This window comes from Xiphophorus couchianus, chromosome 8 (assembly GCF_001444195.1).
Source record: "Xiphophorus couchianus chromosome 8, X_couchianus-1.0, whole genome shotgun sequence".
Classification (NCBI taxonomy): Eukaryota; Metazoa; Chordata; class Actinopteri; order Cyprinodontiformes; family Poeciliidae; genus Xiphophorus; species Xiphophorus couchianus.
In genome coordinates this window covers 1,692,418-1,717,201 of record NC_040235.1, presented here as the reverse complement: position 1 = coordinate 1,717,201, position 24,784 = coordinate 1,692,418, and the positions used below count along the sequence as shown (strand labels likewise).

At 39.3% G+C, this 24,784-nt stretch overlaps 1 protein-coding gene across 9 annotated transcripts in view; it reads right to left on the bottom strand.

Annotated features, from left to right (window-relative positions):
- Positions 1-24,784, bottom strand: part of tcf4 (transcription factor 4) — a 176,311-nt gene that overhangs the window by 15,522 nt on the left and 136,005 nt on the right. For all 9 annotated transcript variants that reach the window (XM_028024561.1, XM_028024557.1, XM_028024560.1 and 6 more), the window contains 7 exons: positions 15,088-15,193; positions 13,567-13,715; positions 13,343-13,496; positions 11,522-11,592; positions 11,343-11,421; positions 8,719-8,798; positions 7,917-8,126 (listed from right to left, as the gene is read on the bottom strand). In XM_028024561.1, the coding sequence (XP_027880362.1) occupies positions 7,917-8,126; positions 8,719-8,798; positions 11,343-11,421; positions 11,522-11,592; positions 13,343-13,496; positions 13,567-13,715; positions 15,088-15,193 (849 nt within the window). The remainder of the gene's footprint in view (positions 1-7,916; positions 8,127-8,718; positions 8,799-11,342; positions 11,422-11,521; positions 11,593-13,342; positions 13,497-13,566; positions 13,716-15,087; positions 15,194-24,784) is intronic.

Here is a 24,784-nt window from a genome sequence, read left to right as displayed (position 1 = left end):
ATCTTTCTAACCAGACAAAGCCTTAAAGAAGAGTGGCAAAAGAAAATTAGGTGGATTAGCAGTGATTGCCTGGTTTCATCCAGATCTAACACAGAAATATTGTCTCTGCACATGGATATTAATCTGCTCAGATTTCATGATCATCCTGAGACTTCAGGTCTTCAGTCAGAGGCTTCTTGAGATTCGTTGTGAAACTGACTGCTACTGGAGAAGCTTCCTGTCCACAACAGCTCCAAGGTTTCCCCCAGAGAACCTGCTAAGCCCAGAGTTTGGGCAGCCGTTCATCCAGCGGCTCGTCGTGTTTTTGAGTTTAAAAACGTTTAAAGTTGACAGAAAATTAAAAAATTTCACTTAATAATAATGTGTTATTGAAAGATTGGAAGATTAATGCCTGAACACCAAAGTCTTAAAAAATGCAAACATTTTAAAAAGACTAAAATAAACGAGCAATGCTAAGCCTGGTGGGGGCACAAGTAAAGCCTGGTGGCCCGCCAGGCTGGTAGTAAACTGGTAGAAACCCTGAACTCTGAAGATCTGAGCTGGATGATCTGAGTTAAAACAACATTCGATTTCCGTTGGGATGAATACAGAGAAATGAACTGAAACCTCCGTTCAACAGAAGAGAACAGAATCATTCTCTATTCTAACAGATATTCCTGTTGGACTGCGGCTCTGAATATATAAACTTTTAAGTGTTGAAACATTTCAGACCAATGTTCATGAAGTAAATCTGTTAATATTAATTCAACATGTTAAATCTACACATAGGAACTCTTAATAAACCCCAGCCTCTCAAATATCCTCCAGTTTCCAAATAATAATAATAAAAACCAATTTATTGCTTCGTTAAATCTGTGATGAACCATATTTTTTGGTTTATATCAATAGTTACACCCATATCTTGTAGAATAAAGACCAGAATGGAAACCATCTTGTACAGGGGGGTGAAGAAAATCTTCCAAAATTCCCCCAAAGTGCAACAGAACTAGTCAGGTTCTGAATGCAGAGATTTAAAGTGTAAATAAAGCAGTGTGAACATTCCCAAACATGGCCGTAAAGCGCTCAGTCTCTCCTCTGTGCAGAATGAAGGCTCTGACAGAAAGCACCTGTTACAACACAGCAAACTGTGGAGGCTGGAAAATGCTGCAACATTTTCCAGTGGCGTGACATGCATGCATGCATGTGTTCCTCTAATGAGCCTAAAACGAACAGAGGAAGACGTGTGGCAGACTCTGCTACATGTCACACAGAACGACAAATTATGAAAATTTAAAGAAAGATGAAGGGGAAAAACTGAGTCACAGAGAAAAATGTGAGGCAGTTTGTTTTTATTTGGGATTAAGGTTCAAGTTTCTGATCGGATTCTTCATAAAGAGACAAAATGAGAAATGCTGAACTATTTCTAAACAAATTAAAGGTAAATAATATAAAGTTGGTTAGAAATATGTAGCAATATCAGGATTTATTGCACAATTTTTAATTTTTTAAAAATAATTTTCAAGATATTTAAATATTTTTCCACAGGAAGCAGCTGTTACTTTTCTCTAAAATAAAAGACGGCGACAAGTTGAGCATAAATTCTGTACCTTTGATCCCAACACACATGAACTATTCAAACCAGGAGCCAAACATAAGTCAAACTTATATATGACAGTTTCTACTGGGAAATTCACAGACCCCAGATTTTTTTTGTATAAATGCGAAATTGAGTTTATTGCAAATTCTCCATTTCCAGTTTCAGTGATGCTACCTCCCACCTGTAGGTGGCAGCATTTCTTCTACTAAACTGCTGTCGCCTCTCTTACTTCATGTCTGGTTATAGCCTGCAATGCGACGCGTAAAAAAAAAGTCACATTTATCGCCAGTCGTAAATACAAATATCGTAAATTTCCTTGCAAATATTTTTTTATGTAGCAACTAAAAATTTGTGATTTTGATGGCAAAAAATTACAAAAACTAAATCCTGGAGGGACTGATAAAACTAAACTTACTAACTAAACTAAACTCCTTAAATCCTGTTAATTTTCTCAAGTTTAAACCAGGATCAGTATTCAATGATTTTACACAAAATGAAAAAATTAAATAAAATATATTTTTGTATAAAACTAAGATTTTAGCTACTGTAATAGTTAGTATATATATATATATATATATATATATATATATATATAGTTTTGCTGAATTTCCAAACTGAATTTTTTCTTCATTTACTTAATTACAAATGTTTCTTACAAAGTTCTATATTTTTCCAACTTTATGTATTTTTACACAGATATGATGAGATTTATTTATGAGATGGAAACCCAATGCATAATGTTGCATTAAGCAATTATGAAGGTTGTTTAGGTTTATTTATCTAATTATCTTTATAAACAACAGGCTGCACACTGATGTGTAATGATCATAACCTTTTTTTCTTCATAAATATTCATAAAGCGCCGCACACTTTTAACACCGAGACTAAAGGTGAACTTAATTAAAATTACAATATTACCATATTTTAGCACCCTTTATTAGCATACATTGTACTTTGAATAGGACGCAAACATGCTTTCAAATTAATGAGAACCAAACAAATTTTGGTTAAAATCTAATTAAAATATGAAAAAGCATAAAAGGAGGAAACGTTGCAGCTTCCACCCCACAGACTGATGTTCAACAAATAAATCCTTTTATCATCAGATGTTCAGATAACTCAGACTGTCATGTTGTGCCTGACAATACAGGGAACATTAATCTGCAGAAATCAAAGCTCTCGCTCTTCTGAAAGCTTTCCATAAGATTCTCCACAGCAGGGATTAGTTAAAACAATCGTCCATGATATCTCTGCTCAGCGTTCACTGGAACAACTACTAGCACCGAAGTAAAGGCAACTTTCATCAGCTTACAGGAATGCATTTACTAAAAGCACAGCATTACAAAGCATTAGGGGGTTTTACGGCAAAGTGACGCAGATTATGAGTCAACTCACTTACTGTAACGCTGCTTAATGGAAGCAGAGAGCAGCAGGGGGTTTCAGTCGCTTAACCTTTCCCATCTTTTTCAGAGTCGCCCTTCAAACTCATCAGCTATGCAGTAAAACAAACAGCAGGACTTTATAGCGGCAGAGAGAAGCTTGACTTTCCAGACAGCCATTATGACTTAGTTAAAAGAAGCCGCAGTGCCCACAACGAACAGAAAAATGAGCCCGGTCTCCAACAGCGCGTGACATCCTGGATTATTTCAAACACACACAAATTTTTTCAAATAGTTTTTCATGTATGACATCGAGCTAAGTCTTTTGTTTGCAGATTCCTAAGTAATTAAAAGAACTGAATAAACCCAAACCAGGCCACGTTGGTAAAAGTCACTGCTTGAGGTTTCTTGTGTAGCTTTTAGTTTTAACCTTCCTAAAACATGAATAAATGTTGTCTTAATGTACTCCGATGGTAACTAGTCTTTTACTAGCATAGTTAACGAGCTATAAAATCAAATTTAAAACAATTCCTCTGTTGCACAGAGCAACACTTTCAGGGCTGTTGCTTCTTTTCCAGGAAGAAAAAGTACTTTTAGCATAGCTACCGTTCTTTAAAGAGACGTATTTTACCTGAACACGAAACAATAATCCCTGAACTACTCTTCTGTTTTAATAATGGCTCATTTGTTTAGTAAAGGTACAATTACATAAAGATAAGTTAGAAAAAGTATCTTTTGTTTCTAAACTGCCAACACTTACTGAGTTTTTCCTCCTTTTGTCAATGATAGTTAGCATGCTATAGCTATAAGTTAGCATACCAGCTATTCTCAGCCATTTTTCTTCTTTAATTGCCTTTTTTGTTACAATGCTAGCTAAATGCTAAAAGCAGTAGGTATTCTCAGAAATATGCTTTTTCCCCCAATCATGAAATGTTTGTTTAGCATAGTTAGCAAACTGTAAAGCTAAGAAACAGTCATCATTACTACAAACTATTTTTCTTTTCCAATGATTTATCTTTTGTCTTATGTCAGAATGCTACATTAGCCTGTAGTTTGCTATAAAATTAACTTAGCATAGCAACTTTCTAAAAACAGTAACAGCCTTAGAGCTTTTTGTAGCCGTGACAAGTTTATTTACAAAGTTCAAGCAAAACCCAAAGGCTAGCATGCTAACAATTCAACAATCAGTAAATAATAGTCAAGTTTTTTCTCCTAGCTGTTCAGCTAGCATGCTAATACCAGTTTTTACCGCTATGAAAAATCATGTTTATGTGGAAAAGCTGTGCTAATCCTAGCATATTTACCAAATTACTATTCCAGATGTGTTTGTTTTGCTAAAAATGTTAACATTGCTCAAAAAGCATAAGAGACAATAACAAACAGTTTCCCACATCGTTAAAAAACACAACTTTAAGAGCATGCTATTCTGTTTTATGAGTATTTATGCTCAGTCTGGTTCTGTTAACACATTACTGACTTTATTTTTATTCAGAAAAGGAAGACAGTGACGTCAATCAAACTGGAAGGAACTGGACTTTATGTCATCTTTTTAGGATTAGTTAGTAGGAAGGGTGTTTTCACTTTTTAATTTTGGGTTTGATTTGCTTTAGTAAAGCAGAAAACACTCAGGTTGAGGAAAGTTATGAATTTCCTTCATATTTTCTGACATCTTACCTCAATCTGTTCCTTTAGCTTCATTGTGGAGGCCAAAACCTTGAACCTAAACGCCGAGGCGACCTCGCTGATTGTTAGGACATATGCATCTACTTCTGTGTTTACGATGCACTCATAGCTGTGAACTGTATATGTCTCAGTCCCACATCAGCTTACCACCTGTTTTCCCAGAGTTATGATCTCAGCCTGCAAGCGTCTCGGCCCCAGCGCTGCCAAACTGCAGACAGCTGTGTGTATGCGTGCGCATGAAAACAGAGCGAGCCAGCGCCAGCCGAGTCCATCAGGACGGGAAGATCAAAACACGAATCGCAGCAAAGATGTCACATAGTAAGTATGTGGCGAAACAAGAGCAATGTGTGTGGAGACAGAAGAGCAGGAATAACGATGAAAAACTGCAGGCGAGGAGAGAGTTAAACGCAGGAGGAAAACTGAAAAATAGGCTTGATGCAAATACAATGCCGTCACTTTTTCAAACATCCGTCTTCCTCTCAGAGTTCCTGTTTACGCTGCGAACAGAGAGAACAACAAAGCCTGAACACACACGGACAAACATCAGGAGAAGAACCGTCTGCTAGCGTGTTCCTGGTCAAATTATTCAAAAGAAATTATGGTTAGGCAACATCCCTTTGGCTGAATTTAAGTCAAGACTTTGTCTAGGCCATTCCAAAACTTTCAGAGGTGTGCATTGAACCATCGTTTGCTTCAGAACCCAAATGTTCTCTCAGTTAACAGAGCAGCAGTATTTAAAATCAACATTTAAAGCTTTCCATTGTGTTATAATGTTATTCCCAGGAACGTTTCTTTGATTCTTTTCATGCATGTTTGAGAAATCCTTTCATCTCCATGGCAACCGTTCAGCTGTTCAGAGCAGGTAAAAACGTTAAAGGGTTAACAGAGGAGCCATGTTGACTTCCTGGAGGCAGAGCTTCAGAAAGAGCAGGAGCTTCTTAAAGAGACAGAGGCCCAATTTCAAGGCGTTAAATTAGTCATATTTTAAATGTATAATATTTTTATACCAAATAAGGGCAACTTAGTTACTTCATTGTGCTATAAAGTGGCTCTACATGCCTGGAAAATACAAAACACTGCTCCTATAAAGTGTAACTAACCCTGCTGTGAAAGCTTAGCCCCGCCCCCAAAATGTGAAAAATTTTACCAAAAATGGGCGGAGTTATGATACATTGAGGGGCGTGGCCAAATGTGGGGCTGAACAGATTAAGTGAAGGTTTAGTCAGGATAACAGAAGCACCGTCGCCAACTTTTCAAACTAGAAACTTTAAATAAAAAAAGCAACAAATCTGGTGACTTTTATCTGCTACTGGACACTTTTATGTGAAGAACCGATCGCTCTGCTCCATTACTGCTCAATCAAGCCGAATCACTGCAACCAACAGGACAAGTCACCTGCAGTAGCCACTGTTCAGCCCACAGAGGGCAGCACTGAACCGGCTTCAGGCCAAATATCAGACAAAAACACAAAGATAGAACACCTAAGGACCAATTCAGACAGTTTATCATCAAAATATACAACAATATCAGCAGTGATGTCGTTTTCCTCATATCATGAAGCCCTAAAGAACATTTCTCAGCTTCAGTTTCATTATCCTGACATTAATCCAATGTTAATGTGATAAAACTGTTGATCAGACCTGGACATTTAACGGATCTGAGTAACCGAGCTTCAGTATTTCAGCGCTCCAGGACGTTTTGATGCCTCCGGCAGGTTCAGCTGTACGGTAATGAGCATGTTATTCCACCAGCTAATACTCCACACCCTGAATAAACACAAACTCTGGCCTCAACGGGAGTACAGGCGGCCATTTACGCCTCCAAAGAGTCCACAAGCAAACTCACCTCTCACTTCATGCTCATTTCTCACCAGCTACACATTAAAACTGTTTGGGTTTCCTTCCACACAGATAAAAACTAACTGGTAAAAATATTATCCTCAACACCAACTGTTTTCTCAAGCTAAATCTCTGCGGCGATCAGTGGAGCTTTGAGCCAAATCTGTCCGAGAAGCAGAGAAGTTTCTCTCTTTCGGCACAGAACATGTCAGAAACTGAAGCAGCTTCTCAGTTGGTGCTTAAAAAGAAAGTACACCCTCTTTAAAACCCAGAGTTTCACTTCTCTCAAAGTAAAATACAATTTAAAACAACATTTTGTCAGTTTGGGAAGACATCAGCAGTGACCCCTAAAGCAACTGAAGCCACGTTTTCATCCAGCTAAAATGCGAATTAGTCGCGTTTCTATCTATTAGTTTAGTGCAAAGCCTGACGCTACGTATGGCTGTAATAATCTAAAGCTAACAGACCAAACATCGGACTTCTGAAGTATTTCCAAGCTTTGTGCCTCTGGTAAGGCCCAGACCCACTAATGGATGGACAAGTTTTCTACATCAGAACTTGATCAGCCGACGTGTTTCCATCTCCTCTTGAGCGCATTAACTCTGTTTCTGGAACAGCCATTGAGGGTTAAAACTTTTTTTGTCAAAATTAAGAAAGTTATTTCAGATTTTCCCTTTTCCATCAACGTTTTAAACGCGCACAAATAAACTGAGAAAAAGACGTTGATGGAAACACAGAAAATGATGATGATGATGATCAGTTAATCACAGAATTTTATTGGTCACTTTCCATTTTAAAAGCCCATAAAAGCAACATGTGTGGATTACTCCCAACTGGAGGTTAAATCTAAAACGAGAGTTTCAGTTCTTCATGAATCTTTGCTGAATCTGTTTCTGCGGTTAAACCTGACTTGCTGTTTCCCAGGTGAGCGTCAGGTAGAAGGTTTCTGCGGTTCCTGTGAACCGGAACATGCTGGTGCATCTGGATTTGTTTGCAGTGAGCCATATTTCAGGCTCTCTCTGTCCAAACCCTCCTCATGTCACGCAGCTGTTTGGTTCTTTATGTTTATTGTTTTAAGGTCTAAATGTGGAAAACATCACCGCTGAAGCTCACAGCCTCAGGACGTCTTTCTCCACGTCTCTAAACGACGTCATGTTTCCCTGCATGATGCGACAGAGAAGCAGCTAAATGTAAAGTTTGTTTCTGCAGGTTCTCTGGGAGATAAACTGATATGAACAAAATGTTTCAGATTAAAGGTTTAAACTCATTTTCACACCTTATGGACTCAAATTCCCAGAATTCACGGCGTTTTGTAGTCCAGATAAAAAAAACAAATGAAAAGTTCACTATTAATGAAGACAACATGATGGATGGATGGACAAACAGACGGATGATCAGCAGGTTGTCCCTGACCGGCGATGACATCACCACAGCTCCTACCATTAGTGAGTGCCGATTGGCCGACAGCAGTCCCGTCCCGTAGCCGCTGCTCAGCGCGCCCATGGCGCCGTTGTGCGTGTGCGCGGCTCCGATGAGGTTGTGCATGTCGCCGTGCGCGCTCGCCATGCCCGTGGACGGCCCCACGGCGTGGCTCCGCAGCACGTGGATGGCGTCGTCCAGGCGCTCCAGCCGGTCCTCGATGCGACTTTGCTGCGGCACAACGAGATGCTGCCATTTTAAAACAACCAACTCTTTGCTTACAATTTAACTTTAATTGAAAAATTCTGACTTTACCTTTAAACTTGCAACTTTTTTCTAAAACCAGGATTTAAAAATTTGACTAATTTTGACTTTTCCCCATAAATTCGACTTTAATTTCAAAACTTTGATTTTGATTTCAAAACTTTGACTTTTCTCCTGAATTCTAACTTTAATTGTAAAATTTTGACTTTAAATACAAAACCGACTTTTTTTCTCAGAATTATGACAAATTTGAACATTTTGACTTTAATTTTAAAAGTCTGACTTTAAAAAGAAATCTGACTTTAATTTTTAAAATGTTTCTGATTTTTTTAATTTTAAAGTTTAATTTTAAAATTTCCACTTTTTCCTGCAGAATTCTGACTTTTTCTCAAAAAACATCAATTTCAAAATGACTGACTTTAATTTTAAAATTCAGAATTTGTTTCTCAGATTTCTGACTTTGATCCTTTGAGATCAAAAATCAGAATTTTCGGAGAAAAAGTAAAATTTTAATTTTATAAAAACAAAAGAAAGAAACAAGAATCAGTTTGTTTCTCACCAGTGAATGCAGCGGAGCCTCGTAGTTCGGCGACGACGCTCCCTGTCCTCCGTTCCTCGACCAGACGGCTGAACTGGCAGCTGCAACAGAGCGGACCCGATGACATCATCACACTGTACCCGATGACATCATCACAGCGGATCCGATGACATCATCACTGCGGATCCGATGACATCATCAGGACGCTTCCTGTCTCTGAAAAGGTTTCTCTGCGGCGACCTGCAGACGCTCCACCACCTGGACCGGAGCCGAACCCGATCCAGGCTCTCGACGCGCCGAACTAAATGTTTCTTCCCGCTCCCACCCGGACAGAACGGACCCGGAAGACAAAACCCGACCCGGCCTCATCGCATCACTAACGCGCCAATACGAGGCTTTATGTTTGAAAAGGTGAAAGTGGTTTATCAGCCGAGGAAAGCAGCTTTTTGTTCTGACGGCTCGGTTCTGAACCGACCCGTTTCATTAGCAGGTAGACAGAAGAGAAACGCGACTTCACAGCAACCTGAGGCGGACGGAGACGCCGGGTCCGATCGTCACGGCGGAAAATCAGGCCTTCATAGATGGGAAAAAAAATAAAACCTCCACCAAAAATATCAGAAATTTTGAGATTAATTGCAGAAATTTTCTAGAAAAAACACTAAAATATTTTTCTGTGTTTTTGAGTCCGAGCCTGAAAAGTTGAGAAAATGTTTTTTTGAAACTCTGAATTTTCCATTAATGTTAATATTAAAATTTCTGAGTTTTTTTCTTTAGAAACTCAGACATTTTCAAGGTTTTTCTAGAAAATTTCTGAGATGAATCTTATAATTTCTGAGTTTTTGGAGGAGGTGTCTGGTTCTGCTGGTCCGTTTCTCACATCAGTGTCATAAGAATCGGGTAAAATGCGTTTGGACCGTTCAGACTGCAGTCGCTTTGAAAACTTTCAGACACAAATCTGATTTAGTTCCACATATGAAGTGGAACGAATCGTATTTGTTGTTGAGGTGAGAAAAACTCGCCTGCTGTGTGAGCGTAGCATCAGTCAGCTAGCTGTACTAGCACAGTGCTAGCTAGGAGGCTAACAGTGGTAGCTTAACTCTGGTTAGCGTACTGTTAGCCTGATGCATTTGAAAACTGCTTTCAGTCCATGTTGGTACTGGATTCATTTCAGTGCAGACCTTCTTCACACGTTTTGCTCCAAAATGTTTTGTTTGTCTCTACAATTTGAGATGTGAGGTGAAGTTTAGAGCTTTTATTCTCCTGGGCTGGTTAAAGCCAGAGGTGATATTCATAAAATCTCATTTCCTCCTCCTCTAAACTTCCCTCTGCTCTCATGTTTCTCCACCGTGTTCCTCTGATTCCTTCTCATTAGCACGTGTTTCTCCTTTTCATTGTCTTTTCTCTCCCCTCTCCTTTATTCATATTACATGCTCATTTGCATATGCTAATTAATGCATAATCACCTGGGTACATTCATGTGCAAATACAAATATATGTATTAAACGGCGGCTAAATTATTCCGAGTCCGACGGTGTAAAACACCCTCACGGCATTCGCCTTGGATATCAATTTGCATGTAGTTTGCTCTAATAGGCTTCATTTCTAATTTGTTAAAAGTGGAGTAACTCTGACACAATGATAAACACCGATTATGGTTTCGCAGGCAATATCCTAGTCAGCTATAATGATGATGACGAGGAGGAGGAGGAAGAGGGGAGAGGGCTGGTGTTTACGGAGCCGGCAGGTCTGCGAACGGTTTGTGGAAGTGGTGCTCGTAATTAAAGCTATCAGTCACAAGGCGAGGCGGAGGAATATCAAACGGTGAGCGGAGCGCCGACAATTAGAGACAAATTTGACTCAATTATTATTAGAAAAAGTCATTTTTCACTTTAAGGAGACGCTGCAGAGAGGAGGAGTGGACACAGCATCAATACGGGAATTAATTCACAGATTTATCAGCGCAAAATGTCCAGCTTCAACTATTTACTAGGAATTTACAAACAAAAGGGATGTTAAAATGTAGATTTTATATGTAGTTTATCACTGGAGACATTTAGAATGTGCAAAGTGCCTTTTAGAACGAAAAAAAGCAAAAATCAAAGAAAAATGTGTAATTATACGAAAATAAACCTATATTTCCAGAATAAAGTCATAATAATATGAGAATAAATTTCTAATAATAAATACTTCATAATTAAGCAATAATAACAGAGGAATAAAATATTACTCATATTAATAGTGAAGAAAGTGATATGAGAAAAATTAATAGTATTATGAGAATAAAGTTGTAATATTACAAAAACAGTTGCAAAACTAAAAGTTATAATATAATAAAAATAAAGTCATAATAATAGGAGAACAAACTCCTAATACCAGAAAAAAGACGTAACAATACGGGACTAACGTCTTAATAATTCATAATAATAAATAATTATTATTGATTATTTCCTGTTCAAAAGTTACTTTTCACTTAGTTTTGACTGATTCCTGACATGTCTGGACTAGAACCTGGACCAGAACTTCCTGGTAAATGTTTGTGTTTTTACAGTCATGTTTGGTCGTGTTCCTCATTCCTGGTTCTGACTCGGATCGGGTTCTGACTCGGATCGGGTTCTGACCCGGATCGGGTTCTGACCCGTGTTTACCTGTGAGTGATGGCGGCGAGCCGACCGGGGTGGAGGGGTTGGACGAGAAGCTGTTGTTGGTGTGATCTGGAGAGTAGATCTGCACAGAGACGCGTCAGTTAGCATCTATTAGCATCTGTTAGCGTCCGTTAGCACCCGTTAGCATCCTGACAGGCGCCGGGAAACGGCGCGGTACTTACTGAGGCGAGGGCTTTCCCTAAGGCGTCTCCGGTTTGGGAGCTGCTGGCGGTGCCGCTCTGTGCTCGGTTAGCTGTGATACACACACACACACCGACATGAACACACACACACACACACACCGACATGAACACACACACGCCCACACACCGACACACACAGGGGACAGAAGCAATGCAAGCTGGTAAATAAGCATGTTGTTGGCGACACGTTTAATTATTCAGACGCTGAACATCTAGAAAGGATAAAAACAGGTTGGTTAGAAAAGATGAGAGAGAAAATGGATGGATGGATGGATGAATGTTGGATGGATGTGGGATGGATGGATGGATGGATGAATGTTGAATGGATGGATGGATGGATGGATGGATGGATGAATGTTGAATGGATGGATGGATGGATGTTGGATGGATGGATGGATGGATGGATGATGGATGTGTGATGGATGTATGGATGGCTGATGTTGGATGCTGTGGGCTGGCTGGCTGGCTGGCTGCTGTTGGCTGGATGTGGGCTGGCTGGCTGGCTGGCTGCCTGTTGCCTGGCCTGGCTTGCTGGCTGCCTGTGGGCTGGCTGGCTGGCTCCTGTTGCCTGGCTGGCTGGCTGGCTGGCTGGCTGCCTGGGGCTGGCTGGCTGGCTGGCTGCCTGCTGGCTGGATGACTGTTGCGGGCCTGTGCTGCCTGGATTGGATGGATGGATGGATGGATGGATGGATGGATGGATGGATGAACTTTAAAATAATTTTTTTCTCTTTCCAAATGTTTCCAGCCCAGGACCGTATTTCACCTTTGACCTTTCCTCCAGCCCCAGAACCTGGACTGTTATTCCCATTTAACCTCCAGCCTGAACGAGGTCAGAGGTCAGCCAGGCAGGAAGTGACCTCACAGGAGCAGCTGATGGACACGCCCACTCCTACTCCTGACAGCCGGGTCCAGATGGAAACTTTACGCTCGCGCACACTGACCGTTTCCATGGCAACCAGGGCAATCGGGACGGCTCTGAGCCGCTGGAGGGTCAGACAGGAAGCAGCATATGTTCCTGGGTTAAAGCTTCCTGTCTCACCGCCGGCCCAGTAGAACCGCCGCAGGATTACCGCAGTGCGGCTCGCATCCTCAGAGGATGAGAACACAGCGAAGGACGGTTCTGATCGGTTCTGTTTGGTTCTGATCGGTTCTGTTTGGTTCTGATCGGTTCTGATCGGTTCTGTTTGGTTCTGATCGGTTCTGTTTGGTTCTGATCGGTTCTGATCGGTTCTGTCCAGACCCAAACTCCGTCTACAGCTTTCATTAACATCATTAACTGACCAGTTCATCTACGATCCAGTTCACTGGACATAAATCTAGATAAAAATAAAATAATGCGACACGTTTTAAAATTTAGGCCCAAATTCATTCAAAACGTCTCTTAGAACTTTTTAGGTTCATCAAACTGGATCAGAAACTGAAGGAACAAGTTTCAGTTTTTATCGTTTGAAGGAATAAAGACACATGCTAAGAATTTAAATTTGTTCCTGCTAATCCGCTGATATCGGAGCTAATTTTTAATTTCTCTACTCAATCGATTAATCTTTCCTAGCGCCGCAGCAGCTAGCATCCATCGTCTACCCATGATGCATTGCTTCCTCAACAGATTTCAACTTTTCAAATAATTCACATCTCTTCATTCTAAAAAATCTTAAAAACAGCAAAATCAAAACGTTCAACTTCCACTCAAGCAGTTTAACACAGGACAAAATAAAAGCCTGCAGCTAATTTCAAAATAAAAGCATCATGCAGAGGTTTGCATCTAAAACCAGCGGGTCTATCTCATGTTGTGTTTCTTACCCATGACGCTGTCTGTGCCGTTGGTGGAGGCGGTGCAGGAGGCGGTGCTGTAGTGATTGGCTCCGCCCCCGCCGCCGCCGCCGGCCCTGTGGAAGCTGGACATGGGAGGAAGGCTGGAGCTGAGGTCTGCGGACGAGGAGTGCGACGGGTAGCTCTGCGGAGAGACAGGAAACGTTAACGGCGCCTTCAGCCCGGCTGACGGCGCCGGCGGCGGCCCGGCTCACCAGTCGGTCGTGAGGGTGGATCCCGCAGTAGGAGGAGCTCTGGGCGGGGCCGTGCGCCGAGTTCCCGCCCCCCAGCATGCTGCTATGGTAACCCTGCTGGCTCATGCTGCTGCTGCTGCTGCTCCAGGGGTCGCCGCTGTGGTGACCATCTGACGGACAAACGGGAAACTTTGCTTTACTCTGAACCAGAGCAGTTTGTCTAAACTAAAAACAAATTGTGTATTTTCATGATTTTATTAAGATACAACTGTTAAAGTCTAAATATTTAGTTTATTGCTGCATTTTGTTTGTTTGTTTGTTTCACACAGGTGGCGTCCATGTTGGATTTTGAGTTTAAGGGAAACTTCTGACTTTACAGGTCAAATTTCTATGTTTTTATTTTGGGTTATTTCCTATTTTTTTCTTCCAAAAACATTTAAACTTCTTGACAATTTTAGTTAACATCAGTCAAACATCGTGTTTAATCATATTTGTTAAGGTTAGCACATTTTTCCTCTACTACTTATTTTAATTATAGAATAGAATAGAATAGAATTACTTTATTCAGCCCAGCAGGGAAATTACTTCGCAGTTACAGCATAGAGACAAGACACAATAACTGCCACCACTGAGTAGCAGTTGTAGATAAAATAAAAAATAAAAATAAAATATAAAATGCAATAAATAAATCAGTTATTTTAATAACAAATTCTGCAAATTTTTAACTTTTTATAGGTATTAGAAATACCTATAAAAATGCAAGTAAACAAACAATTGAATTAATTAGTTAAGAAAATAAAGGTTTTCTTGCTAAAATGCAGTAACAGCACTCCTTCAGCATGAGCTCAGTTATTGTAGCATCTCGGCTCTTTCTGCAGGACTGATCTGGTTATTATTATTCTATTAACTCATTAATATTTGGATAACAAAAGGAGTTTAATGAGAGATTTATTTTACTGAATCTGAACAGTTGAAGCTGAAACTTAAAGATTTAAAGATAAACGTTTTCTTAATCTTTAATGTAAAATATTTATATTGTTTATTACAGTTTTTACTGTGCTGCTCTCTCAGCCTTTTTAGACTCTGTGTACTCCAGCGATTAATCGATCACTAAATTATTTGACGATTATTTCAATAATCAAATAATCACGATTAATCTGATTAATCGTTCTGGCCTGATTAGAAAACCCGTCTCTCTGTGTTCAGGCCTTCTTTACAGTTTGGCAACGTGACGCCACTTCATGCATGAAGCTGATTCAGACGCTGCTTCACCAGAATAACCTGGTTAACATGCAGACCAGACAAATAATAACCAGATCAGGTTACAATCTGGGAATAATTTCTATAAGATGGAACAAAGCTTAAAGGGAAAAAACTAGTTTGAAAATAAAAATTCTCACAATACTGAAACTAATTTAACACACTGACAACATATTTCGTAAATATTTTGACAAAGTTACAATAGAGTAAAATCTAGGGTAGCTTTCAGCTGAGTTAAATCTGTTTCAGGGTTTTCAGGTGTGAAGGTTGGTCTGGTCTCACCTGGCATGAAGAAGGAGCTGGGGAAGCCGGCGCTGGGAGGCTTGGAGGACGGGTAACCAGGCGAGTCCCGGTTGTAGTCGGCTGTGCTGGCAGACGGAGCGTAAACCTGCAAAAACACCAAACGTCAGGAAATCAGCATCTCCATCAGGAGTTGGTTTCACACAAACATCATTTCCAACTTCAACTCACGCCACAACGCAGAAACAGACAATGGTTTAAAAACCTTTAATGTTTTACATTACAGAATTAAAGAATAAAGTCTGAACTACATCAAACCTTTTACTCATAACTGAACACAGAAAACTGAATAAAGATGAAAAACAATCTTTTCTTTTTTAATAAAAGTGAAGAGATCAAGATAAATTTACTTCCAGTGAATCTGAGCACATCTGTTGTCTTCAAAAACAAGCAAAATCACATCTGGTTGGAAAACAGGACAGATTTCTTAGTTTGGTAAGGAAGTACTCTACGGATACAAAGTTCCCTTTAAGTACAAACAGATTCCAGAAAGTAACATTTCAGGTTACAGAAAGTAATACGCAAGTTCCAGGAAGTAACCGTTAAATTTCAGAATCAAACATTTAGGTTCCAGACATATAAACATTTAAGCTCCAGTAGGTAACATGTAAACTCCAGAAATATTTAAGTTCTATAAAACAACTTTGCATTTGCAGCAAAGCACTCAGTTTGTTTAGGGAAAGTAGCTTGTAAGTCTTCCATAGTAACATGAATGTTCTGTGAAGTAACCTGGTTTTCCAGTAAAGTACATGGTAAATTCTGATCAATTTTAATGTCCAAAAAGTGACATTAAAGTTCTGGAAAGCAACATCTTGTTTCCAAGAGAGCGAACTCTGTAAGAACAAAGCTTCCAGTTTGTAACTTGCAGGTTTTTATAAGATAACGTGGTTCTTAACCTGCTAACTGCCGACTAAAACGATGACCTTAAAGTTCTAGAAAGTACAAAAGAAACAGAAAAATGCAAACAATGACTAAAATACCAAAAACAAACCGCTGCACCAAAAAAACAGTTCTGAAGATCTGACATCGTTTTAAACGTTGGACTCCATGTAACCAAGCAGAGACACAGTGAAGACGAACTGGAAGCGTTTCAGGCAGGTCATGGTTTCTGCAGGGGGTCGCCGCCGCGCGGCGCGCTCTGAGCATGTGCGTAGCGTGCGAGCGGCGAGCCATGACGCCGACTGGCGCTCCATGACGTAAACTGTGGAACAGCTGCTGGAGGAACGCGGCTCACTCCTCCTTCCTGATGAAAAATAGAAAACTCTCCGCAGATCCGCCTTCAGTCTCCATAAAAACATCAGACGCTTTTTTAGATTTGCATATGAATGGGAGACAGATGTGTTCATGCGGAGACGGAGACGAAACCAGAAACACTTCCCACCGTCAGCGAGGGAATTATTAAAAACAGAAAAAGCCTTTTGGGTCATTTTGGTCAAACACAAACCTCATGGACCTTTTCTTTGATTTAAAAAAGAAAATAGATGTTTCCTGTCATCCCTCCTGTTTTCTGTCCTAAACTCTCCAACGGTTAACAATATTCACCTCACTGCTGCCAACCTGCCCAGTTTGTTGCTACATTTAGCAGAACTGCAAATATGGATTATTCAGAAAGTCTGGACATCCTGCAGGCTCTCCAGTGAAACACATCAAAAATACATCAAAAGATGCAAATACATAAATTCAATCCTTTTCTTCACATAAGGAAATAAACATAAAATGCAATAACATAGCAGTACTTTAATAAATTTAAACTGATTTATAATTAGATAGTAAAATCTGTTTAGCCTGAAGCTCCAGTTAACGATTAATCAATTACTAAAGTATTTGTTGATGATTATTCCAATAATTGATTAATTGTGATTAAACCAATCAGATCTAAAGCAACGTTTCAGACAGGAAACAATCTGTGTTGGTGAAAACCAGAATCCAGCAGGTTGGGTGGATCAGTGATCGGCCAGGAACCTGGAATCGGTGCATCCTCAGTGATTTCTGCTTCATTTTTTATTATTTTGATGATGATTAAAAAATACAGAAAACTGCAAAAATAAAAAAAACAGATGCTTAAAATTTTTGTCCTTCATGTTTCTTAAGCTTACAAATTCACACACTTTCTGACATGGTTCTGCTACAGTTGTACCAGGGTTGGTTCTGAAGTGGTTCTGGGTGGATAGTTGGGCCAACATCTTGACTGAGTGATGAACCCCAGAGCATGATGCTGCCACCACCTTCCTAATATGAGTGTATTGTGTTTTGACCCATTCTGACCCAATGTTTTAACATAAATCTGAATAATGAATTCAGTTCTTGTTTCTGATCCCATCCTGACTAACCGCAGGCTTTGACTGGACCTCCGTTTGGCCCACGCCGCTGCGCCGCCTCCAGATGTTTGCTGCGGTGGCGCAGCAGCTGCTGCGAGTCGCCGCTTCCTTCCTGAAATGCACCTTGCAGCAAATCCTCTGATTCCACTCAGCGTCTGCAGATTTCATCAGGGATGAACTCTGACTTCCTCTGAGAACCCAACTCTGATCATAAAACCACATTCACCGACCCGAACCCGCCACACACACACACACACACACACACACACACGCCCACACACACACACACACACACACACACACACACGCACACAGGACCAAGCTCCTGATCCCGCTGAAAACATTTAGAGCGGCTCTCATGCGTTGCAGACATATTTTCCCACTGAATGTGTTGTCAGACTGGTGTGGAAAGGCTGTGATTTGTGTGTGTGTGTGTGTGTGTGTGTGTCTGTGCTGCAGACAGACACGAACAGGTGCAGAGTGTGTTAGAGTCGAAGGAATGCAGGGAGACGCAATAACAACCTGACTTCCCTTTCTCTCAGACATGGAAGCAGCAGCAGCAGCAGCATTCCCACAGTCAGCAGCAGCCAATCAGAGAGCAGAGAAAGTTTCACCTATTTTGTTTTATTTATGCTGATAAATGAGGAAAAACGCAACAATAAACTGATTGTAACCTTAAAAAAGTTTAGAGTTGAATATTTATATAAACCTGCCTAAGAAAACCAAAAAATTAAGTTTCAAGCCTTTAAAACGCATCAAGAAACAATTATATTTATATTTATAAGGTTTATAAGATATTTATTTTATAAGGTTTCTGCAGTTTTTACCAACTCTAATTTAAGACTTTTTAAGACCACAGAAATACATAAACTTCGTCCGGCCAACTGGCGATAAATTTGCACTTATTCATAAAAGTTCACTAAACAGAAAGCTAGCAACCCAGGCTATGCTAGCAGTGAGTTAGCCTGAAAAGCCAAATGAGAAAAACAAGACAAATTTCAGAACTGTAAAAAATGAATTTAAGGTCAGCTTAGTTTTTAAAATGAATTCAAGACTATGTACGACTTTAAGGATTCACAGAAATCCTGTTTTTCTTTTATTAGTCATGTTTATACTTTGATTTTAAATAGGGATGCACAAATAATTTGGCCCGATTTTCTTACTTTTGGGTGATCAGCGATCGGCCGATATTTATAGGTGAAACTGATTCTATTTACCTCCAGAAAGGTCTGAAAATGAACCTTTTGCTCTTCATAAAGTCACATATATGGACGCTCAACTAGCTTAGCAACATTTAGACAAACAACAAAAAAAATCTAACAAAATCCCAATGAGGCGTTTTTAAAGATCGACAATCGGCCAGAAGACTGCAATCAGTGCTGCCAATTTAGAAGAAAGTTTTTTTTTTGTTGCTGAGATTTGATAAAAATAATTTTCTAGAGAATATTCAACCCCCAAAAAATAAAAACCATTAAAGGAAACATCTGTGACTGATGATTAATCAGTTAATCGGATAAAAACAACCGGCACATCCTACTGATTTTCTATCCCACCACTTAAGCCTTTTTTTAATACAATATTAGAAATACATTAAAAGATACAAATAAATAATTCAATTAATACATGTTTAAAATAAGAAAATAAAAATGCAATAAAATCATTCTTTGACTGAATTTGAACCTGGTGAAGCTGAAACTGAAACTTGAGGAGTTTTGGATAAACCATATTTAAAACCAAGATGTTTTTAAATTAAACGTAAAACATATATCTATATATTGTGCAGTTTCTGGCTTAATTTTTGCTCTGAATATGTTGCATTTTTCAGAAAATTGCCTAATTAGAGCCAACTAAATTAGCTGACGATTATTCTAATTATCGATTAATCATGATTAAACCGATTAATCGTTTCAGCTGTAGATATCAGCCCCTCCTTTTTTATATGTTTGCCTTTATAAAATGACGAAATTATCATCAGAGAGCCGAGTTGCAGCCCAGATTAGGCCCAGTTTCTGAACCAGAACCGGTTCTGCCCGACAGGAGGGATGCATGACGGAGCTGGGAATCTTCACAGGAGACGAAGCATCGCAGTCTTCATCAAAGCCTGGCTCTGCGTCGCCCCGGGCCGAAGAAATTCAGCCACATTCCAGCTCAAACTGGTTCCTGATGGAGCTGAAAACACGCAGCGGCTGCAGAGTATCGCCATGGAAACATCGGCCCGGCGTTAGCGCCGCGGAGGGGAAGTATCGGTAAGAACGGAGCGTTTCGGACCGAACCGTCGAGGGAAACAGCAGAATGAAACGCTTGGAGTTGGACGGAGATGAAAAGACGGTAAACGGAAACAAAGGAGGGAAAGAAAAAACTGGAGGCTTTTAGTCGTTATGCAGCTTTTGATGCTTTTTCTGCCAGTTATTGTCTCCAAATGTGAGGAGCATCTGTTCAACCTCTCCGTCTCCACCTCTGCTCTCAGCGGGGAAGAGGAGCGAAAGCGAGGAGAAGAAGAAAAGCCTCGTATGATCCTGTCTTCAACATTTATTACTAAAACACAAACAGTTTCTGTTTGCACCGATTTCCAGTTTCGAAACGCAGATTCAAATTTAAACAAGTTCAGATTCGTGTTTTTGTTATAAATGACCAGAAAATGCAGATTATGACCAGACAAACGAAACATATTCATTATTATAGTCATAATAATTAAAATAAACAGCAGACATTTGGTTTTTAGGTAACATTTTTCCTGCAGTTTCCTAAAGTTTTTCTATGAGCAAAGGAAAAACGCAGAAGCATTTTCAGCCAGCTGACCAGCAGTGCAGCTCAATAAAATAGATCTGATTTATTTCTATTTATATTATTTTTCTGTTTCCGCCTGAAGCTGAAATTCAATCCTGTACATTTTCAAACTGTTCAAGGTCGTTTAGGGACCCTGAAGGTCGTTCATTGCTCTGATTCAGCAAAGGATTCTGGGATAAAAAGGAGGAGCTGCGTTGGTGGAAACGGAAACAAAACCAAACAGACGAGTCCAAACTTTTTGCTAAGTGGGGAAAAACTTGAATACTTGTTTTTAATTCGTTAAAAATGCTAAAATTTGGTTTTACTTGCTCAAAAAAAATTACAAACATAATATTTTAAGAAAACAAAGCAGCAAATGATTCCCTCTGATGATAAAAACAAAAACTCAGGATGCACCGATACCGATACCTGAGGTTTAGAATCGGCCGATAACGATCCGATACAGAAAATCAGCTAAACCGACTTAAAACGTTTTTAATTCTAAACTCAGACATAAATCTACTGAATTATGAATTAATTTGATAACTCTGCACCAGAACAGATCATATAAATTCACCAGCAGCTTCACAAACTTTGGTCAAACATGTAAAAACATTTAATTTGTTCAGTCGGTGCAGTTAGAAAAATAACAGCCAATAACAGAGAAACTAAAACTGAATAAAACACTTTGACTATGTTGGTCAAACATGCAAAATAAACTTCAATAAAAGTTTAAATGCTTCAGAAAATGCAATAATAATAAAGCTTGACATCGCTCAGAGCACGAAGCATAGAAACAGACTGAATAGATCCACAGATACTAACAAGATATTTTTTCTTCATCTAGATTTCTTCTCAGCAGCATCATCACCATACGGGTCAATCTCTCATGAAAAACTCTGGATTTATTCAGCCAAAGTTTAAAGATAAGCTGCAAACGTCCCTCAGGCAAAACCCTGGACACCCCCAGGGGTCCTGATCACATAAACGGGCCCCTCTGGGTCGTTTTCTGGACAGATTTCAGAGTTTCTTTAGATTCTGACGCCCGTCGTGAATCTAAAGCCCGACCCAATCAGACAGCGTGTCGTCCTTCCTCCTCCCCTCTCAGGCTGAACAGGATCATCTGAAGCAGATGTGCTGCAATGTGAGCCGTCACCAAACCGCTGCAAACACCCGGCTGCACCTGCCGCCTGCGCCGCCACGTTCTTCAGCGACTCTCAGCAGCCTGGTTCCACTTCCATCAAACTAATCGTCTGTAAAAACTATTTGTCCTAAAAGCCAAATAATCACTAGAAGCTGCTTTACAACCCAACACAAAAAACTCAATTTCTACCTGGACAAACACTAGCATATATAATACCACGACTGTCCAGTAGGGGGCGAAAGTTTCAGCCCTTCTGATTTATCAATAACTGATAAATTAACTGGACAGCAACGTTGTCCAAAACGTGGCCCGGGGGCCGTCTGTGGCCCTCTGCAGTATTTGTTTTCAAACCAGAACCTTCAGCTTCAACCTGAGTGAACTTTGGACCTTCAGTACAAATACTTTTACTCAACTGTTAGAGATGAACCTCAGATTAACAGACGTCATTTTAGATTAAGATATTCTGAAATGGAAAATATTTGGTGTAAAAATATTTCTTCTTCTCTTATCCACATATTTACTTTGATCTTAGTTTTACTGAAGATTTTACTGAACAAACTTGGGCAACAGCCATAAACTTTTAAACATTTAAAAAAAGTTCTGCTTTTGTTGTTGAGACATTTTGCTAAACCAAATAGTTAGAAAACTGTACTAATTTATTTAGCCAAATATTTAAAACTTAAAATAAATTTATATTTTCTACTTTGTTTGATGAAAATAATGTTGCTTTAAATCATAAAATTGATAAATGTGCAGTAAAGTTATTTAAAACTTTAATCTCTTCACTACTTAGTTTTCCATGTAAAATTCTGAAATTCAAAGCTGCAGCTTCGGCCATTTTGTACAAAGTTTTATGTCTTATATAAAGATTTAAAACGCCGATGACCAAATTGATAAAACATAAAATCTATTTTATGTTTTATTTAAGTTTTCTGTGAAAAAAAAAATCCATGATCTGATGCATAAAAATATGGAGAGAAATTAAGGAACAAAAGATGATGAACAGTAAAAATGTGTAAAACTTTTAACAGATTTTCCTGCTTCTGGGAAAATTACCTCACAGATTTTAAATATATAAATAAATACGTCACTTTGTAGGAAATTAAAAAGACAGTTAGGAGGTCAGCGCTTCGCGTTTTCATGAACAGAAATCGTTTGGTACGGAGCGCTGAATCCTGCCAAAACCCAGCGACATCTTGGATGTTGCTTATTGTCGTGACTCTGAATCTGTGAGCGTTTTCCCGTCTCCGTCCAGAGACCGACGTGGGAAAACGAATCAAACGGGCCGCAGACGATCCAAACCTCTCCGGTTCGGTGCTGGAGGAGCGGGAGGGGCGCGGGACGGGTTCTGCTTTTTAGATGGATTTTTATAGCGGAGAGCTGAGCCACGGCCTCTGAATCCTCTGAAGGTTAATTATGTTCCTGATTCAAAACACATGGAGGTGTGTGTGTGTTTGTGCGTGTGGGGGTGTGCATGCGTGTGTGTGTGTGTATGTGTGTGTGTGTGAAAGCGGAAGGAAATCCCACCCACCACCTCCAAGCAGAGGCCTTTATTCTACCAACCTGCAATTGCACTAATGTGAACCAGATGTGAGCTCAGTTTTGAGCATGGATGCCTAATTGAGTCCATATGACGAAATATGAAGGCAGAAAAAACAGAGCACAGAAAAATGATCTTTGGAATTATAGGTAATTTGATTGGATTTATTAACAGCTAAACCTCAGACTTCAGGTTGTTTTGCTACAGTAGAAGCTTTAATTTGCACCATGTAAACTCTTCCTGCAGATCTTTACATTATAACTCCTTATGTGTCACTTTTGATGCACGATTTCCAGCAACAACCTGAATAATAAACTTAATAATTTCCTCAAAAATCTGACATAGAGAACATAGTGCGGGTTAAGGAGCAAAGCAGAAATAATAAATTACGTTAAATGCCTGATGTATCAGTTATGATACAATAAAAAAACTAAAACAGCTTATATTTTGTTAATAAAACAATGAAAATGTAATAAAACATCTAATTATTATTCCTTCTATAAGGCTAAATGGTTCAAAAAGATAACTGGTGTGCACCGCTAATCTAAAATCTTTGTTGCACTTCAACGCTAAAACACGACATTAGCACAGTAGCTAGCATAAGCTAATGCTAAAGTGCTAGCGTCCTCATAATTCACGTGCTCTATAATCTGCTCTATATCTACTTCTCTACCGTTTTGTTTTGCTTCCACATGTTTCTAGTTTTAGTTATTGGGAAAAATAGAGAGGAAATGAAAGTGCTGTGCAAACAGTCTTCACCCACTTCAAAGAGCAGGAGAGTAAATGTGTAACCAGCTGAAGTATTTTTAACTGTCTAAAACCAAAACTTCAACACAGATGTTGAATTTTACTCAACTGAAAGCTTATATAACAACCAAGTAAATTAGCACTTTACTTGGCTGTTTTAACTTCATTAACTTGGGGAAGCTAAGAGAGCTAACTGTTTTCAAAGCTAGCAACAGCGCTAAATGAAAACTACCTCTGCTATTAGCTTATTGACTTCAAGATGATTTTCACTAACAGACGCTTAGACAGGAAATGAATCCGGCTTGGACAAAAGTTTTAAAAAGTCAAGACAATATACTGCCAAAATGTTCCAGTATATTTAATAGTTTTCTCCACCTGCATGGAGAAACATCCACCATCTATTGCTGCACACTGCTGGCCAGCTGGGAGAAAAGCAGCCTCTAGAATTTACAGAATTTGACCGTCTGTAAATATTTTCCATCACAAATGAGGTGGAAACAAAAAGAGAACCAGCCACCAGTTTTACTAGAGAAACTCTAAGATGAAGGTAAACAGTTATTATTTTCTCCACCTAAAGCATTTCAGTCTATGTACTAAAACCAAAATATCAGGAAATGCTACATGTTCATTATTCATTAAAGTCACATTTGGTTAAAAATGTTTAATTTGGTTTAAATATAAATAAATAAAAAATCTGATTTGGATCTAATTTCATTAAAAATAGGTGGTTAAAAAAAAAGAAGTCGGGTTTTGGTCGAATTTGGTATAAAAGTTGGATTTGGGTCCTTTTTGGCAAAGCAAATTAAATTTGAGTCACATTTGTAGTTGGTAAAAAAGTCAAATTTGGTTAAAAAAAAATTGGATTTGTGTTGACTTAGCCTGCTGTGTTAGCGTAGCCTTACACCCACATGAAAGGCAGGCTTGCAGATAAAAACTTAATTTTCTCTACTCTGCCTGGTGGATCCGTTTAAAGCCTCCATGTGTTTTAGAAAACCTGACCTACTTTGCTACAAGAGCAAAACGAAGACATGAAACGGTTTTAAAATGGGGCCCAGAAAAACTCTGGATCCGCCACTGCATCAAGCTGGTGGAGTGGAAAGTGTTCAAAACTCAACTTTAAAGATTCACAAAAATAAGCAGAGAGAGAGAGAGAGAGGGAGAGGG